General features: G+C 39.2%; 2 protein-coding genes across 2 annotated transcripts; both read left to right on the forward strand.

The window, feature by feature from the left end:
• Positions 1-9072: 9072 nt before the first annotated feature.
• On the forward strand, positions 9073-9456 carry LOC124268232 (protein spalt-accessory-like). Its single transcript, XM_046703270.1, has one exon. It carries the CDS (start codon positions 9073-9075, stop codon positions 9454-9456), a length of 384 nt encoding a protein of 127 aa, XP_046559226.1.
• A 6272-nt stretch (positions 9457-15728) lies between these two features.
• LOC124268233 (glycine, alanine and asparagine-rich protein-like) lies at positions 15729-16220 on the forward strand. The gene has a single exon (XM_046703272.1). The coding sequence runs from the start codon at positions 15729-15731 to the stop codon at positions 16218-16220; it is 492 nt and encodes a 163-aa protein (XP_046559228.1).
• The last annotated feature ends 5533 nt before the right edge of the window (positions 16221-21753 follow it).

The following is a 21753-nucleotide window of genomic DNA, read 5'->3' on the forward strand; positions in this document are numbered from 1 at the left end:
AGCATGGCTTTGTGCAATAAGCTACTCTGATGCCCATGGTCATGGTCATGGACACGGGCATGGACATGGTCATCATGGTCACATGGACACGGGCATGGACATGGTCACGGACACTGGTCACCATGGACACGGGCACGGACATGGTCACCATGGACACGGGCACCATGGACATGGTCATCATGGTCACGGGCACCATGGACACGGGCATGGGCACCATGGACACGGGCATGGTCACCATGGACACGGTCACATGGACACGGGCACGGTCATCATGGCCACGGACATGGTCACCATGGACACGGGCACGGTCACCATGGACACGGGCACGGACATGGTCACCATGGATAGGAAGAAAATCAACATTTAAGGCATTATTGTCACAATATGTCATATCCATACAATTAGTTGAACATGGTATTTGGGCTGTGTTCTTTGTTAATGCATTGAGCCTGCGTGATATTCTGTAGTTGTCATTTCTGATTTTGAAACATGATTGTGAATGTTTAAAGTCGGTTTACTCTAAGTTCTGTTTCAACCGTCAGTTTCATCTGGTTCAAGGTTATCGTACTGTAGAATGAAGCCTGGTTGAAGTGTTTCGTTGGCTTAATTGAATTTAAGTTCAACTTAATGTGTATTATTTCGTTTTTAGTATTAAACTTATTTTTCTGTTAAACATGTTGGAAAATAAACCTCAATTCTTCTCTTGACACATTGCTTTAATTATTTCAAGCTCATAGTGTCTATTAGAATGGCTTAATTAAGGTCAATGGACAATAGACCCATACCTGAAAGAGAGCAGGCGAAGGCACAAGGATATGTACATGGATCAATTTATATATTGCACTTAGAAGAAAACATGAGTGCCTACATAAACACATTTCTACTTTCTCAAACTTAAAATATGTTTGACTTTCTTGTGGTAGATGAGCAGTGGCTAGAATAGTGGTTAATCATTTCACTCAATATGAAGGCCCGTTTCCCGATTGTGAAATTACTAGAATGTTGCTAACAGCGGCGTAAAACCATACACATTCAGTCACTTGGGAACTACTGATCGAGTACCGCACGTTTTCACACGCACCATGTGTAGTTAGGGAACAAATACGACATGTGGTTTGGGACCAAAGTAAACAAACTGTAGGTTTTGATTTGATGGTTTTATATATCCCAGACACCTAGAGTGAGTGAGTTTGGTTTTACGCCGCTTTTAGCAATATATTTTTCTCATAACTCAATAAAGCCAGTCTGTGAAAAACCTGCATCTGTTAGTTTAATTGTTCTTCCGCCCTCAAGGGTGGGGTAGCTAAGTGGTTAAAGCGTTCGCTCGTCACGCCGAAGACCCGGGTTCGATTTCCCACATGGGTACAATGTATGAAGCCTATTTCTGGTGTCCCTCGCCGTGATATTGCTGGAATTTTTCAAAACGCGTCGTAAAACTAAACTCACGCACTCACTCACACCTGTGTGACCTTAGCCCGGAACAATGTATATTATTCCTGGACTCTTCAAAGTGACCCAGCTGTACAGTCCCTAAACTTCCCTTCTCACAGGTGTTGTACGGAGAAACAGAATGAAAGAGGAATAAATGAGCCCTAGACTGTGTCGTGACAGTTTACTACCTATGGTCACAAGAAATTAAATCCTTCTTCTCCCGCACACATACAACGGAAGGTTTTCAGGTCACGTCCCTAGGTCCCATCAATGGATTGTTTAAAGATGTTATTTATAAGAAAGAAACGTAGCAAAGTATTGTGAAGAATATATGATATATTTGTTGTCGTCAACTGAAACCCGATTTAATGACTGTAGCAGTGTGTTATTTGCAAACTCCAGAATAACAACTATTCATTGAGAACATTGATTATTTATTCATATCTACGCCTATGAAACAAAAATGTACTTGAGCTTAATTGCACATTGATCTATATATTTATTTCTGATGATGGTTTCTGTACTGAGTTACATCCCTTTCCTATAACATTCAGTCTGAATCCGAGATTCATCCTGATGGTTTGTCATAGCAAATGTAATGTACTTGTATATTTCAACATCTTAAGTTTAAATTTGAGGAAAATGTATGTTTTGTATGGTGTCAACAGTGGCAAGAAATCAAATCACCTTAAAAGATGATATTATGGGTTCTTCGCTTGCTTTGTCTGGTGAAAACTTCCTTTTTTCTTTTGTGAATACCTCACAAACCCCACAGGATCATGTTGAGGTAATGAGATTGGTGAATACTCCCTGTGATCAATATTGATGAAAACTCCCTATGATCCATATTGATGAAAACTCCCTGTGATCCATATTGATGAATACTCCCTGTGACCCATATTGATGAATACTCCCTGTGATCCATATTGATGAAAATTCCTTTTCATCCATACTGATGAATGCTCCCTGTGATCCATATTGATGAATGCTTCCTGTGATCCATATTGATGAATACTCCTGTGATCCAATTGATGAATACTTCCTGTGATCCATATTGATGAATACTTCCTGTGATCCATATTGATGAATACTCCTGTGATCCATATTGATGAATACTCCTGTGATCCATATTGATGAATACTCCTGTGATCCATATTGATGAATACTCCCTGTGATCCATATTGATGAATACTCCCTGTGATCCATATTGATGAATACTTCCTGTGATCCATATTGATGAATACTCCCTGTGATCCATATTGATGAATACTCCCTGTGATCCATATTGATGAATACTGACTCTGATCTATATTGATGAATACTCCCTATGATCCATATTTATAAATACTCCCTATGATCCATATTAATGAATATTCCTATGAGATCCATATTGATGAATACTCCATATTGATGAATGCTTCCTATGATCCATATTGATGAATACTCCTGTGATCCACATTGATGAATACTCCTGTGATCCATAGTGATGAATACTCCCTGTGATCCATATTGATGAATACTCCCTGTGATCCATATTGATGAATACTCCTGTGATCCATATTGATGAATACTCCCTGTGATCCATATTGATGAATACTCCCTGTGATCCATATTGATGAATACTCCTGTGATCCATATTGATGAATACTCCCTGTGATCCATATTGATGAATACTCCCTGTGATCCATATTGATGAATACTCCTGTGATCCATATTGATGAATACTCCTGTGATCCATATTGATGAATACTCCCTGTGATCCATATTGATGAATACTCCCATATTGATGATCCATATTGATGAATACTCCCTGTGATCCATATTGATGAATACTCCCTGTGATCCATATTGATGAATACTCCTGTGATCCATATTGATGAATATCCCTGTGATCCATATTGATGAATACTCCTGTGATCCATATTGATGAATGCTATGACCCCTGTGATCCATATTGATGAATACTCCCTGTGATCCATATTGATGAATACTGATCCTGATGATCCATATTGATGAATACTCCTATGATCCATATTTATGAATACTCCTATGATCCATATTAATGAATACTCCCTGTGATCCATATTGATGAATACTCCCTATGATCCATATTGATGAATACTTCTGTGATCCATATTGATGAATACTCACTGTGATCCATAGTGATTGAATACTCCCTGTGATCCATATTGATGAATACTCCTGTGATCCATATTGATGAATACTCCCTGTGATCCATATTGATGAATACTCCCTGTGATCCATATTGATGAATACTTCCTGTGATCCATATTGATGAATACTCCCTGTGATCCATATTGTGATCCATATTGATGAATATTATGAATACTCCTGTGATCCATATTGATGAATACTTCCTGTGATCCATTGATGAATACTCCCTGTGATTCATATTGATGAATACTTCCTGTGATCCATATTGATGAATAATCCCTGTGATCCATATTGATGAATACTTCCTGTGATCCATATTGATGAATACTTCCTGTGATTCATATTGATGAATACTCCCTGTGATCCATATTGATGAATACTCCCTGTGATCTATTTTGATGAATGCTTCCTGTGATCCATATTGATGAATAGTCCCTATGATCCATATTGATGAATACTCCCTGTGATCCATATTTATGAATACTGCCTCTGATCTATATTGATGAATACTCCCTATGATCCATATTTATAAATACTCCCTATGATCGATATTAATGAATATTCCCTAGGATCCATATTTATGAATACTCCATATAATCCACATTGATGCATACTCCCTGTGATCCACATTGATGAATACTCACTGTGATCCATATTGATAAATACTCCCTGTGATCCATATAGATGAATTCTCCCTGTGATCCATATTGATGAATACTCCTGTGATCCATGTTGATGAATACTTTCTGTGATCCATATTGATGAATACTTTGTGTGATCCATATTGATAAATACTCCCTGTGATTCATATTGATGAATACTTCCTGTGATCCATATTGATGAATACTCCCTGTGATTCATATTGATGAATACTTCCTGTGATCCATATTTGATGAATACTCCCTGATCCATATTGATGAATACTCCCTGTGATCCATATTGATGAATACTCCTGTGATCCATTTTGATGAATGCTTCCTGTGATCCATATTGATGAATACTTCCTGTGATCCATATTGATGAATACCTCCTGTGATCCATATATTATGAATACTCCTCTGATCCATATTGATGAATACTCCTATGATCTATATTGATGAATACCCCTATGATCCATATTTATGAATACTTCCTATGATCATATTAATGAATACTCCCTATGATCCATATTGATGAATACTCCATATGATCCTCATTGATGAATACTCCCTGTGATCCATATTGATGAAATACTCCTGTGATCCATATCCATATTGATGAATACTTTCTGTGAATTCTCCTGTGATCCATATTGATGAATTCTCCTGTGATCCATATTGATGAATACTCCTGTGATCCATATTGATGAATACTCCCTGTGATCCATATTGATGAATACTCCTGTGATCCATATTGATGAATACTTCCTGTGATCCATATTGATGAATACTCCCTGTGATCCATATTGATGAATACTGACTGTGATCCATGATTCATATTGATGAATACTCCCTGTGATCCATATTGATGAATACTTCCTGTGATCCATATTGATGAATACTTCCTGTGATCCATATTGATGAATACTCCCTGTGATCCATATTGATGAATACTTCCTGTGATCCATATTGATGAATACTCCCTGTGATCCATATTGATGAATACTCCTGTGATCCATATTGATGAATACTCCCTGTGATCCATATTGATGAATACTCCCTATGATCATATATTATGAATACTCCCTATGATCCATATTGATGAATACTCCCTGATGATCCATAGATCCATATTGATGAATACTCCCTATGATCCCGTTGATCCATGAATGCTCTCTGTGATTCATATTGATGAATACTCCTGTGATCCATATTGATGAATACTCCTGTGATCCATATTGATGAATACTCCTGTGATCCATATTGATAAATAATCCCTGTGATCCATATTGATGAATATTCCTATGATCCATATTGATGAATACTCCTGTATATTGATAAATAATCTGTGTTGATGAATACTCTCTGTGATCCATATTGATGAATACTCCCTGTGATCATATTGATGAATACTGCCTCCTGTGATCCATATTGATGAATACTCCCTGTGATCCATATTGATGAATACTTCCTGTGATATTGATGAATACTCCCTGTGATCCATATTGATGAATACTCCCTGTGATCCATATTGATGAATACTTCCTGTGATCCATATTGATGAATACTCCCTGTGATCCATATTGATAAATACTCCCTGTGATTCATATTGATGAATACTTCCTGTGATCCATATTGATGAATACTCCCTGTGGTTCATATTGATGAATACTTCCTGTGATCCATATTGATGAATAATCCCTGTGATTCATATTGATGAATACTTCCTGATCCATATGGATGAATACTTCCTGTGATTCATAGTGATGAATACTCCCTGTGTTCCATATTGATGAATACTCCCTGTGATCTATTTTGATGAATGCTTCCTGTGATCCATACTGATGAATAGTCCCTATGATCCATATTGATGAATACTCCCTGTGATCCATATGTATGAATACTGTCTCTGATCTATATTGATGAATACTCCCTATGATCCATATTTATAAATACTCCCTATAATCGATATTAATGAATATTCCCTAGGATCCATATTTATGAATACTCCATATAATCCTCGTTGATGCATACTCTCTGTGATCCACATTGATGAATACTCACTGTGATCCATAGTGATTAATACTCCCTGTGATCCATATTGATGAATACTCCCTGTGATCCATATTGATGAATACTATTCATCCCCCTGTGATCCATGTTGATGAATACTTTCTGTGATCCATATTGATGAATACTTTGTGTGATCCATATTGATAAATAATCCCTGTGATTCATATTGATGAATACTTCCTGTGATCCATATGGATGAATACTCCCTGTGGTTCATATTGATGAATACTTCCTGTGATCCATATTGATGAATAATCCCTGTGATTCATATTGATGAATACTTCCTGTGATCCATATTGATGAATACTCCCTGTGTTCCATATTGATGAATACTCCCTGTGATCCATTTTGATGAATGCTTCCTGTGATCCATACTTAGTAATACGTGCTGTGATCCATGTTTTTTTTAATACTCCCTGTGATCCATATTGATGAATAATCCCTATGACCCATATTGATGAATACTCCCTATGATCCATATGTATGAATACTGTCTCTGATCTATATTGATGAATGCTTCCTGTGTTCCATATTGATGAATACTCCCTGTGATCCATATTGATGAATACTCCCTGTGATCCATACTGATGAATAATCCCTGTGATCCATATTGATGAATACTCCCTGTGATCCATATTGATGAATACTCTGTGATCCATATTGATGAATACCTGTGATCCATATTGATGAATACTGCCTCTGATCCATATTGATGAATGCTCCCTATGATCAATATTAATGAATATTCCCTAGGATTCATATTTATGAATACTCCATATAATCCACATTGATGCATACTCCCTGTGATCCACATTGATGAATACTCACTGTGATCCTTAGTGATTAATACGTCCTGTGATCCATAGTGATAAATACTTCCTGTGATCCATATTGATGAATTATCCCTGTGATCTATATGGATGAATAAACCCCCTGTGATCCATATTGATGAATACTGCCTGTGGTCCATATTGATAAATACTCCATATGATATGTATTGATGATTGGTCCCTGTGATCCATATTGATGAATACTCCCTGTTATCCACATTGATGAATACTCCCTGTGATCCATTTTGATGAATACTCCCTATGATCTATATTGATGAATACTCCCTGTGATCATGCGGTGATTATGATATTGGTGAATACTCCCCATACCGCGATAAAACATTTATTCCCCACACTGTCATTTACGACAGACCAAGAGTAAATAATCTTAATAATGCATGGATTCGACTAGCAGATCCTGGCACTGCGAAGGGACACTGTTCGGCACAGCCATTTTTGGTGCCTGAGACCAGCAAGCAGTCGCGTACAATTGCCGGATAGTTCAAAGACAAAATAATAATTTGTTTCCACAGTGCTATATATTTAGAATACATAATTGCCATGTGTATTTATAATAAATATTATATACTACCTTTTCTCGTTCTGTTCGAAATTATCTACCTTCAGCTTTACGTTCTATTGCCTACACGACACCAAATGAGTAACATGTCTTCACAGCAGTGGTTGGATTAAAACAGTCAGATGCTCATGGGTGGAGCTCTAATACGCAATACACCTTATCACCCAAGCGGCTGGAAAACTCAACCACATGATGAGGGCAAAACCAGTTCTTTCACAGGCCCTGAATCTGTATAAATGCCTATCCAGCAGTTAAAGCATAGCATCTCTTGCTGAGAAGAAGGCGAGGTGGTAGGTATGAGAATTGATTATGAGATTGTATACAAAAACATTCATAGAGTATATAAGCCCAGGTCATTGACTGGGTGTCATGTATTGCTGAGACATACAACGCAATGGCAGACCTATCGTTCGTGATCCGTGCTGCAGTCATTGGTAAATATGCGATGATATTTCACGTTGATACATGCATAAAGTTTTTGTCTTATCCTTTTTAATGATAACACCTTGGAATAATTAAGTTTCTTTCATTGCGATTAAACTCAATGGTTTGTGTTATCCATTTTCTGCCTTGTTGTTGTCATGACTACAGCTGTGGTAATGGACTTGAATCTATTTGCTGGGACATTTCTTGTATTACCGAGTTTACAGGAGTATTTCAGTTTTTAAATATTGATTTTTTTTTATCTTTATTATATTCATTCATTTAGAAAGTCGTGATTTGGGAGATTACATGTTTCAGTTGGTAGTTGCTAGTGTTGAATCCGTTAATCCGTCCAGATTATCAAATCATTGGTACGTTGTATACACGTAAAAACGCGACTTCGCCTAATAATTACAAAGATTGTCACAAGTCTGAAAAAGTCGCTGAAACTATGCAAACTTCAGGTTCAAAACACACTATGTTACCCTTATCAAAACATCATCATCGAATAACCGTGTAGTATTTGTTTCATTTGTAGACATCATCAAACATGGGTTTATGTTTTCTTTTTCTTGAACTATTTAAGTAACTTTCACGATTCCCGTATTCCCTATGGCTACAAACCTCTATATTAGTTCTTCCTCTCGTCAAACTTAGGTGTATACATTCTTTTTCCTGTAGTTTATATAGGCACTCCAAACAGTAACTTTCTAGGAGATTCTTGTAGTAACGGACTTTGCTGTATTCAACATGGCTACAAATTTCCCTCCATATTAGTTTTGTATTGTTCCTGTAACACAAACATCTTTGGCAAATAACTGAAGCATCACAAAAACGTTTAAGATAATTTGAGGTTATAAAATACAATAAATGTATATATATAATCGATCACCTGAGCGTTACATGGTCTCCACCTGCAGGTATGGTTCTGGCCGTGACTCTGGGACAATTCGGCTTCCCAGGACTTGGCGGAAGGCCAGGATTTGGTGGTCTTGGAGGAGGTAATCCACTCCTTGCCGCTCGTGGAGGCTTAGGTGGACTTGGTGGATTTGGTGGACCTGGACTCCAAGGACTTGGAGGGGGATTCCAGCAACAGCCTCCTCCACCCAGCAATCCCCAGCAGCAGGCTCAACCTTCCGGTCAGGACCAGAAGAAGCTGGTGGACCTCCTGGCCAACGTCATCTCAAAGAACCATGATCACAAGTACCATCAGGAACACAGTAACGATAACTCCGACGCCCCCAAGACGCCCAGCAGAATTCAAGCAATCAAAGATGCTATTGCACTCCATAACAGGAGTTATTGATTTTAATACTTTGATGGTGCGTTACATGTTCAAATCACCTCATGTTTACTTAAATCTTTCATTGTAATTTAATAATAATACATTGTGACTGAGTTATTATCGATGTGATATCTGAACACGTTTAGCCGGTAACACTTTTAGAAGCTCCAAACTGGGCGAGAGAGTACAGATACAGTAAGATACTTTATGGATAACAACTCCTTATTATATATGATACGACGTTTCGGTATAAATTCTTATACCGTTGGCACTCTTGCTATACCGAAACGTCGCATCATATATAATAAAGAAATTGTAGTCCTAAAAATATCTTACTTTCTTATTACTCACCAACTTCTAAAATGCCAATCAATCAGATCAGAGTGAGTAGAACTGCTCTCACTCATTGTCTTACCGTGAATGTAGACAACTTACTCCTTGTTGCTTTTTTCAATAGCTGTCTTAAATATGAAACATTTTAATTTTAGATTATTTGACATGTTGGTTTTACAAAGCAGAGAAAATTGGGATGCATAATTTTATTCATATTATGGCCTAGGTGTATGTTTTTAAAAGGTTAGATGCTTGTAGTGAAGTCATGCTTGTAGTGAAGTCATGCTTGTAGTGAAGTCATAGGGTGAGAATCCGCTATAAACAAACCAGAGTGAAAATCATTCAGTATATCTGAATAGTATTAATCCTTGCTTTACTTTACAAAGCCCCAAGCGCAAATAGTTTAACAAGACAAAACACATTACCTTCAGATAATTGAGATTGAAAGGTTAATGTTAGGCACGGTGTAATATTTAGCCGAAATAAAGCCACACGGTGAAGATTTCAGGTAATATTTGTAAAATACCAACATCGCATTCAACAAGTTTAACCATACAGTCGATATGGTAAAAATGTTGTCCGAGCGGTCATCTTATAAGAATAGGGTCGCCTTGTTGTGAGTGCGTCGGTGTTAGGTATGGAGGCCTAAAAGAGACATTGTCGCGTGGTCGCCCTGACAAAAGTAAGCAAAATGTGTCAAAATTAACCAATGCGGTAACGCGACAATGTTCCTTCGTGGATTTCATTCTTAGGACTCTTGGTTTATAACCACCGGTTATTTTATCGTTGAGGTCATCTGGTGTTGTACGATAAAGCGACATTAATCTGGATTTCAGCTGACACTGCGTGAAGTCACTGAATAATGATAAAGCTCAAGGCCTCAGAGTCACGGGCACAGGTTGGTGATGTACGACAATGTCGGAGTTCATGTTGCTGTTTGTCATTATATCTTTCATCAGTCACGATGTATTATCATTTCACTATTATACATTTTCTAGCTGTTGTTATACATTGGAAATGTTTTATCAGATAGACGTTATTGTTGTTGAGAAGTTCCATGTGCATTAAAATATACACAGTCTGACTTACATTGTCCTTATATTTCGTTGTGTGTTCTTTAGTTACTCCTGTAAAGCTACAAATGTAAGACGAGACACTCTCAACATGAGACAACCACTTATGGTCCACTGGGTACAGGTTTACTTTCACAAATACATATGATCCTGTTGGAAGACCTGTCTACTAATCACAAACAGTCCTGCTTCCTCAAATTTCCATTGGCTGGATTTGAGACGGGATTTAAGAAAAAATTAGCAGTTGTCATGTTCTATGTCAATAAATCTTAGGGTTTTTTTTCTAAAAGATAAGTTTTATACACAAATAACGATAATACACATTGAAACATGTTTCAGTCAATCTGTCAAATTAAATCGACTAATTTTTCAGGTAATTTGCAAATTGACCGAAAATTTCAGACATTGACAAATTGTCTGATCTTACACATTGACTGTTACATATATGACAAAAAGGGTGGTAAGATAAACATGTAATTAATGAAAAACTGATTTGACTTGGACATTACTTTAAATGAGAGTACATTCATTAACGATGATTATTAATGAGGACAACTTCTTTCGTCCGGGTCAGCACTTGAGTTACAATGCACAGGTGCTTGTCTGACACAAGGCATACATCACTGGTCAGCAGTGATTAGGGTAAACTACGTGAGAGTGAGAGGTTCTAAAGCTCCAGAGAGGCTCTACTCATTGTACCCACGTCGATGATGATGATGATGATAATGCTAACATGTGTATAGCGCCGATATCCAGCTCAGCTGCTCAAAGGCGCTTTGTTTTTCCCTCGATCACTGGATATCAATCCTCAAAGGCACGTCGTATTATCAGTCTCAACTCCCTGGGGATCATACAACTCTTGAAGCCACTAGGCGCACCGAGTTAGTGTGGCTTTACCATCCTTACGATGTACCCATTCACAGCTGGGTAGACTGGGACACATAGTCACAGTCCTTTGCCCAAGTTTACTGCACGTTGCTGTACCCGCAACTAGGTGTTTGTATGTGTTCATGTGGCCACCATCTGGTCATTTACCAACGGATCCGGGGGCTCGATCTCGTCACCTCAAGCTCGCTGGATCACTAGCCAGGCGCCTTAGACAGTTCGCCCACGACGCCCCCATAAATAACACCCGGGCCTCTGCGTGATGAGTTCACAATTCCAAGTAATTCCTATAGGAAGAAGGAGTGTAAGGTAGCCTTGTGGTTAACGCGTCCGCTCGTCCCGCTGAAAACCCGGGTTCGATTCTCCACATGGGTACAATGTATGAGCCGGTTCTAAGCATCCCCTGGTGTGAAATTTCTGGAATGGTACTAAAGGCGCCATAGAACGTAATCACTCAGTGATTGTCGACAGATGTACTGTGAAATCCAACCGAAAATGTTGCAGTTAAGAGTCGGATTAACAAATGTCCGGAGTAAGGAGCCAGTGTGGATTTGTTGTCATGTCCTGTTAGAGTGAGTGAGTGAGTGAGTTTTGTGAGTGTGTATACTTTTAAGCCGCTTTTAGCAACATCACGACTTCAGAAATGGGTTCCACACATTGTACCCATGTGGGGAATCAAACCTGGATCTTCGGCGTGACGAGCGAACCCTTTAACCACTTGGCCACTGTTCCTCTCGTAGTTATAAGTGATGCTTCAAACAGTATTTGGCAGGAGATTTGGCATTTATGAAATGCAGAACACGGAGTACGATTGTACCTCATAGTTTGCAAGTTTACGTATGAGATATACAAATTGTATTCGTGTGAGTCTTTGCAGTTATCATATTATATAATTCAGACAACATGAATATGACCTAAGCCGTTACGGTACAATAACATATACAAGGCCAGTTCAGACAGCATGAACACGACCTACAGCGTAAGGGTACAATAACATATACAAGGCCAGTTCAGACAACATGAACACGCTCTACAGCGTAAGGGTACAATAACATATACAAGGCCAGTTCAGACAGCATGAACACGACCTACAGCGTAAGGGTACAATAACATATACAAGGACAGTTGAGACAACATGAACACGACCTACAGGGTTAGGGTACAATAACATATACAAGACCAGTTCAGACAACATGAACATGACCTACAGCGTTAGGGTACAATAACATATACAAGGCCAGTTCAGACAACATGAACACGACCTACAGCGTTAGGGTACAATAACATATACAAGGCCAGTTCAGACAGCATGAACACGACCTACAGCGTTAGGGTACAATAACATACACAAGGCCAGTTCAGACAGCATGAACACGACCTACAGCGATAGGGTACAATAACATATACAAGGCCAGTTCAGACAGCATGAACACGACCTACAGGGTTAGGGTACAATAACAGGGTACAATACAAGGCCAGTTCAGAAAACATGAACACGACCTACAGCGTTAGGGTACAATAACATATACAAGACCAGTTCAGACAGCATGAACACGACCTACAGCGTTAGGGTACAATAACATATACAAGGCCAGTTCAGACAGCATGAACACGACCTACAGCGTGAGGAGACAATAACATATACAAGGCCAGTTCAGACAGCATGAACACGACCTACGCTGTTAGGGTACAATAACATACACAAGGCCAGTTCAGACAACATTAACACTACCTACACCGTTACGGTACAATAACACACACAAGGCCAGTTCAGACAACATGAACACGATCTACAGCGTAAGGGTACAATAACATATACAAGGCCAGTTCAGACAGCATGAACACGACCTACAGCGTGAGGGGAAAATAACATATACAAGGCCAGTTCAGACGGCATGAACACGACCTACGCTGTTAGGGTACAATAACATATACAAGGCCAGTTCAGACAGCATGAACACGACCTACAGCGTTAGGGTACAATAACATATACAAGGCCAGTTCAGACAACATGAACACGACCACACCGTTACGGTACAATAACACATACAAAGCCAGTTCAGACAACGTGGACCTTGTTAGGGTGCAATAACACAAGTAAAGTATTTACCAATACTGTAAATAAAAACTCTTCCAATAGCTACGAACAAAATACATTCACCACAAGATCACACGAGCCAGATAACAGATAAAACAATATTTGGACAGTTTGAATTGCCGAATTTCTAAATTGCCTAGTTCTTATATAGCATTGTGTTTACATTCAGTATAACACCGATGTAAGGAAAACACAAGAGGGGGCATGGCGGTAAGATAAACCCGTTATAGCCCTATCACCATGGGAATACGGTCTGATGTTTCCTCTGTGTTGCAGTGTTCCCTGACGATAAAACATTATCAATGGGTTTTATTTAACATCATGAAAAAGAACATGCGAAATGTGAAATATGCTTAACGGCCATTGTAATTTGTTATGGGTGTGTGTATGAAAGTATATTATGGCCAATTCCAACAGAATATATAATCGATTAAAATATTATTATTTATATTTGTCAAACTTTCAGCAGCGTGTTAATTCCCACGATCAGTTACAAATGATAACAATAATTCATACACATATAAATACATGTCCCAAGACATTTTTGGAGAACGGTATAAAAACATAAATTAACGTTGTCTGTTGTATACAACACAGGCGTATTTTACGGCAAATTTGTCCAAAATGAATAGAAGTATCTTTATCGAAAACTAGGCTTGTGATTTGAGCGAAGACTGTAGTTCCTAATTAAAAAAACCCACATGATGTCTTTTCAATCGTCTTAACACGATACTGACTGCATGAAACAGGATTAAACCACATGTAACAAGTGACTAACCAATACTTCCTACTCCGAATCCATCCTGGTTGAAAAATATAATATGCAAGGTTAGGGCTGTACCATCACTAAAACAGCCCCTACCATGAGTAGGGAAATGTGGGCGTGTTTGACGGTGTATTGCATAGTATCTGAAGGAAAAGGTCGTTAACGGAGCGGTAGTTGTATATACATTGCAGAAATAACTGACTCTGCAGGTGCTAACATAACAGTATATATTCCCATCACCACAGTAGTGAGATCATCGGAAAAACCTCAGAAGACACTGACTAACACCATGGCCATCAACTCGAACGTCATTCGTCTGTTTGTCCTTGGTGAGTATACTTTTTTAACCAGTCAGAATTTGTTTGGCATACGTTTACAAAAGCATACATGTTACTTTTCATGCTTTTAATTTGCGATTGCTTTAGTTTAAAACATTTAAGCAACAAAAACATTTCCTGTGTTCCTGTGCTTTACTACTGGTTTTTGGACAGATCAAACTTGCAACAAAGTGGGAAATACGTTATTAACGTTTGTCTAGTGTATTTGCAAATCTGTGCTCTGTAGAAACAGAGTAAACCAAGTAATTAGAATAACATTTTCGTTGTGGTCAGTTACGTCCATGTACTAAGCCACCTCGGGATTTTGTGCAGTTGTCTACCAGTGCATACTAGGCACTGCTCCGGCCTATCTCAAAGAACTGTTCAAACTATATCTGCCATGCAGACAGCTTCGCTCCAGTGACAAAAACTTACTTCACATTCAAAAATGGAAGTTGAAATCCTATGGTTTTCGTTCCTTTCAAGTGGCAGCCGCGATGAACTGGAATGAACTACCAGCTCACATTAGAACAAGCCCAACAGTCACATGTTTCAAAGCAAACCTAAAGACATACCTTTTCTCTATGTTTTACAAGTGACTCCTAAGTTCTGTCTTGTCAGTGCTATGAGCATGCTGTCGGTGTGGATTTGGCGCAATACAAATGGACTAATTATTTGTATTATTATTATAGATGTGAGTTCGCATACTTTATTATATTTGCTTTTATCGATTTTTTCATTGTATTTGATGATCGCAGTTACCACACAATATTCTAATTAGACATTCTGGATATTTAACAGGGGCAGTATTGACCGTGTCGATGGGACAGTTCAACCTGGCTGGCTTTGGTCAGGGACGGAGACCAAACTTTGGAGGAAATCCCTTCCTAGCTGCAGCGGGGGGACCAGGACTGGGAGGACCCAGATTTGGAGGACTTGGGGGCCTGGGAGGTCAGCCTAGATTTGTAGCGAGAGGCCAGCCTCAGTTTGGAGCAGGAGGTTTCGGAGCAGCTCTGGGAGGCCGAGGCTTTGGGGTGCCACAGGGTCCAGGAGGCTTCTCCGCCTTGGCCGGAGGCTTCCAGCCGCAGCCACAAACAACCACGCCTCCACCGACAACCACGCCACAGGATCAGAAGAAGCTTGTCGACATGCTGGTGAATGTAATCAGCAGAAACCACGAGCTTCACATGAAGAGCGATAAAAAGAATGCCAACGACGCAGGGCCCACGGATGGATCAACGGAGGCTGAGAAGAAACCCTCAAAGGTCCAGGCTATCATGGATGCAGCAGCACAGTTCAACGCTGCTCATTAATCGGAGACATGACATGGGCCCCCAAACCTCGTGCTTGCTGCCAGGGGTTTGGTTAATCCATTTGCATGGTTTACTTTGAATGTTCATCATGTTCCTGCGCTGTTGATATTATTATCCAACCTTAAATTTCCCATTTTTATCGTTGAACATTAACCAGATGTTGAAGCTGAGAATTATTCTTAAAGTATTTTCTGCTTTACAAAATCACCTTTTTCTAATGTGGACATTTAATTCCATGTAATTCTAAGTTATGTCATTTTAATTTGAAAAATTACAAACGAGCAAAGTGGAGGATTTGATGAAGAAAAATGCTGTCTGTATTACATTAAGAAGTTATGTGTCTATCGGAACACGAATGGTATACAATGTCAAGCGCGAGTATCGAACATTCAGGTAGCTTTGAATTCATTACTTACATTTAATCATATGTATATATTTTGTATATCTCATTATCACCAAGTTTATCACTGTATTCAACAGACCATAAGGAATATTTAAAACACGTCACAGTCATTTTGTGACGTCACGGGACGCTGTGCAATAAAGTAGAATCTCAACGTAGTGAAATATTTTTCATAATTTTCGTCATATACATCTTAAAGGATTCTTAACAATACTCGTTTAAGTCTATCAATTAATTGTTATTTTACGACAAGTATTCCAGTGTTTGCATTGATTCTTTTTGTTTAAAGTCATGGGTGTGCCATACATATATTTCTCCCCTTCGCCCCTCTATAACATGATACTCTATGTTCATTTTTCATTTCCTTTGTCCATTGTTTTATCATGTTACATATCCACCTATACATGTATCATTACAAAGACACCGAGCGTGCCTATTGTGAATAAATCATGTAATATATATTTTTGTTTGTCTTCTTTATATATGATAATTGGGCGTTAGCCTAATTAAAGCGTCCGCTCGTCCGGCTGAAGACCCGGGTTCGATTGCCCACATGGGTACAATGTGTGAAACCCATTTCTGGCGTCTCACCCAGTCACTTAAATATATAACTGAACCAACCATTGGATATTCTAGCAGGGAATAGTTTCGTTGTGGAAGTTTATTGAGAAAAATATTAATGTTCCAGAATATGCTTGAAAAAATAAACGTGTTTGACACTGACTGTTGATTTGAAAATAGAATGTGTCTGCCAAAGGACGTTCAACCAAATCTCTTTTATTACATTATTGGACTGTGACTGTGATCAAATAATGAGCTGCCGGACAAAAGGACGTATATTCCCATGTTTGATGGCCATGAAAATGAAACAAACAAGAGTGAGTGAGTGTGTGTGGTTTTACGCGGCTTTTAGCAATATTCCAGCAATATCACATTGAAATGGGCTTCACACATTGTACCCATGTGGGGAGGGGCGGTGGGTAGCCTAGTGGGTATAGCGTTCGCTCGTCTCACCGAAGACCCAGGTTCGATTCCCTACATAGGTACAATGTGTGAAGCCTATTTCTGGTGTCCCCCGCCGTGATATTGCTGGAATATTGCTAAAAGCGGCGTAAAACCAAACTCACTCACTCACCCATGTGGGGAATCGAACCCAGGTCTTCAGCGTGACGAGCGGACGCTTTAACCATTAGGCTACCCCACCTTAACGAACAGGAAGTAGCTATCGATTCGATTCCCCACATGGGTACAATGTGTGAAGCCCATTTCTGGTGTCCCCCGCCGTGACATTGCTGGAATATTGCTGAAACCGTTGTAAAACCCAACTCACCCACTCACTCAGCGTTACGAATCACTCACGTATTCGGTGAAAGGTACCGAAAACATTCCTAAATACAGTTCATTATTCGTTATCACCAGCATCGAATATGCATGGTGTTTTTTTAGAAATGAGTGCTATTCATGAATTTGTGTGTAGCTTATGAAAGCGAAATATTCCAAAGAGAATAGATCACTGGTTATTGTTATGTTATTGACAAAGGTCACTATGGTCAAAACATGTCAAATAGTATATTTTGTAATTGTTTCACTGAATATAATGAATAATACTCCAGCCGCTTACACACCAATGAAAATCCGGGTTAAAACTGATCTTCAGAACGCTTGTCGTAAGAGGTGACTAGGGGATCGGGTGGTCAGGCTCGCCGATGCCATCGTATCCCAGTTACGTAGATCGATACTTATGCTGTAGTTCAGCCTGGTCCAGACTCCATTATTTAAAGACCGCCACCATTTAGCTGGAATATTGTGCTACTCAAAACTAAACTCACTCACTCACTCAGCCGCTTACTTGTTTTTGTACTCAATTATTCATATTAGTTACCCAATAGTCGTGATATGTATCATATTTGCCTCATAGTGGATTCGTTGAAGAGCTGGTGGGTTGTACTCTGTGTCCACCTTATCTCAGCTTAGTCAGACCTTTTCTATCCTCCCTTGGGATATCTGTCAGGTTTAGAGATGCCTGTGACTAGTGTAGCAACTTAAAGGACAATAGAATGGTCGTATACGTGTCCCCGCAGAGAAGGGCAGCCCGAGCCAAACTGCAACTAAGTGGCCGTTGTCCATTCATGAATGGGCCCCCGACCCCGTTATAAAACATGTTTTTGTCGGTACATCTCCACTAGCACAGTGTATGACTACTTGATGAACTGCTACCGAAATAGAAACAACTCTGTGGCATAAATACTTGCAGGTGACAGGAGATAAGGATGTGTTCTTTTCTCAGTGGTCCCCGACGCTGTTAAATTTGTTATCCTGATGTGAAAAAATTATCTTACCCTAATTTTGTCAGTTATCAAATGATCTTAATTCTAAATATAATAAAATAAGTGACACGATTAGTAACATACATTTCCTTCTATCTTTTCATTTTATAAATATTTTTCTTCCGCCCTCTCACCTGGAGATGAGAAACCAATAAAACCTAATGAAAAACGGGAAGTCCTGAGACCGAAATGTTGTTCGTAAACTTGTTGAATGGTAATGCCTAAAATTCATTAAAGGTTCATTTGTAGAACATGCACGGTATTTCAATTGTATCATGACTGTTGGAAATAATCTTGGAGGGGTGCAGGTTGTTCACATTTGTCACTTTTGTGGGACCCACGAGAATTGATCTCAGCTGACAAACCAAGCTCACAAACAGGGCGAATCTGGGTTTCGAACTCATTAAAGTAACATTAAAGTTGTAAATACACTTCTTTGAAAGGGCATTTAAACTGATCAGGTGATCAGGCTCGGTTGATTGTATGTTATCGTATCCCACGATGCTCGTGATATTAGTCACTGGATTGTGTGGTCCAGACACGGGGCGGTGGAGTAGCCTAATGGTTAAAGCGTCCGCTAATCACGCCGAAGACCCGGGTTCGATTCCCCACATGGGTACAATGTGTGAAGACAATTTCTGGTGTTCCCCACTGCGATGTTGCTGGAATATTGCTAGAGTGGTGTAAAAGCATACCTCATCATCATCTTGTGGCCCAGACTCCATTATTAGAGGCAGCGGTAATACACAAGGAAACCAGGGACTTGTTCTCAAAACATCCAACCAGAGACCGCTAAGCCGGATAAACGCATGTATTTGGGGTTTTAAATTTCCTTTAAAGACATTGAAACCAGAAGGAACGATCGCTAAACCACAGAACCTATTTCCTTTGTAAAACAAGTACAGCACAGTGTTGTTGTTTTTTGTTGTGTGGATCCCGGGGAGTTATGTGACATTTTATACAAACGGTTGACGTTTTAATATAATACCTTGGAGTATAAGTTAGATAGAAGTAACAACAATGAAAATGTATGCTAAAGTGAGTGAGTGAGTGTTTGTTTCTTAATGTTAAAGGCAGCAGCTAAACGGCGGCGGCCTGTAAGTAATCGAGTCTGGACCAGACAATTCAGTGATCAACAGTATGAACATCGATCTACGCAATCGGGATACGATGATATGTGTCAACCAAGTAAGAGAGTGAGTGAGTATGATTTTACGCTGCTCTTTGTCATATTCCAGGATTGACGAGATACACTGAAAATGGTATTCACAAGTTGGTCAAGTGTACTCGAGCCTTCGACGTGACGAGAGGCGACTGACGGGATTGGGTGGATATCCTCGTTGACATGGCCGATGCATATCATCGTATATTACTTGTGTAGATCGATGTTCATTATGTCAGTCATTGGATTGTATGGTCCAGATTCGATTCTTTACAGTCCATCAATAACTGTTGTTGATATTAATTTTGAAATGACATATACAATATAGAATATTATTTTTAACACTGTTTCTGCTAAAAAGTATATTTTAAGCACTGTTCCTGCTTCTGTTATCAATACCGGTATGTCATTCATTACTTACAACTCCTCACCAAAGCATTACTTTCGATCCGCATGGTTACATGTTGATAAGAACCCTGAAGATCCGGGTTAGAATTGGTCTACAGGAACCCATGCTTGTAAGAGGTGACTAACGGGATCGGATGGTCAGGCTCGCTACATTGATGTAGATCAATGCTCAGGGTGTTGATCACTGGATTGTCGGGTCCAGACTCGACTAGTTTCAGACCGCCGCCATATAGCTGGAACATTGCGGCGTGACACATCAAAACAACCCACCAACATTGTGTTAAACCCTTTCTTGCTTTCTTGGTGAGCCCTAGCTCGTTGTTTAACATTACTCTACAGTTAAGATGTACAGTCGAACCCCAATGTCTCGAACTCGGTTGAGATGAATTCTCAGTTGTGTCGAACTCATCTCTCGGTATTGTTGGATATTACAACATGGTTTATGTTTATTGTTAAATAATCCTCTTATGGGTATGTTTTATTTATATACTATATATGTGATGAATACTGTTTGAAGAATATTATAAAAATATCCCGTTAAGTATTAGTGTTATATATTACTTTTTCTTCATGGTATAGACAAGTATAGACAGTTGACGCGTACGTTCACACTGGTCAGGGCTGTGCAAGAGCTGTGGATAAACTGTTAAAGTATTTATCTGGCAGGAAGTACATGGATTAAGCCTCGCGTACACTGGTAAAATATTTGTGACAGGTTGATAGTTTCCAATCCAGGAACAACAACAATAGATGGGCGTGCTTTGCAATTCCGTGACGTAAACGGGAAAAAATATCAAGCACTTTAAATTTTAATATTGGGTGGAGACGTAGAGAAATGTGTACTATTTAAACGTCATGGATACACTATATAAATACAAGTTCTTATCGTCAACTTCAAATTCATCTCCATTGTCTCTGCTTGTCGTGATGGATACAGAGGTTGTACTTACACTGTCCGTATTAGGTGAGTGATGGTTGAGTGAGTGAGTTTAGTTTTACGCCACGTCGGTTTTTAGCAATATGCCAGCAATATCACGGCGGGGGACACCAGAAATGGGCTTCACACATTGTACTCATGTGGGAATCGAACCCGGGACTTCAGCGTGACGAGCGAACGCTTTAACCACTAGGCTACCCCACCACTTCGAGAGTGATGGTTGATGGTTGATGGACAGATCTAATACAATGAAACCACGGTAACTCGTTGTCATGGAAACCATTGAAAATTTATCA

The sequence above is a fragment of the Haliotis rubra genome, unplaced genomic scaffold, assembly GCF_003918875.1.
Source record: "Haliotis rubra isolate DU_JTF1 unplaced genomic scaffold, ASM391887v1 Scf137, whole genome shotgun sequence".
NCBI classification, from domain to species: domain Eukaryota; kingdom Metazoa; phylum Mollusca; class Gastropoda; order Lepetellida; family Haliotidae; genus Haliotis; species Haliotis rubra.

Excerpts from the sequence above, each read along its gene's own strand:
- LOC124268233 (XM_046703272.1), top strand. The coding sequence starts at position 15,729 with ATGGGACAGTTCAACCTGGCTGGCTTTGGTCAGGGACGGAGACCAAAC.
- LOC124268232 (XM_046703270.1), top strand. The coding sequence starts at position 9,073 with ATGGTTCTGGCCGTGACTCTGGGACAATTCGGCTTCCCAGGACTTGGC.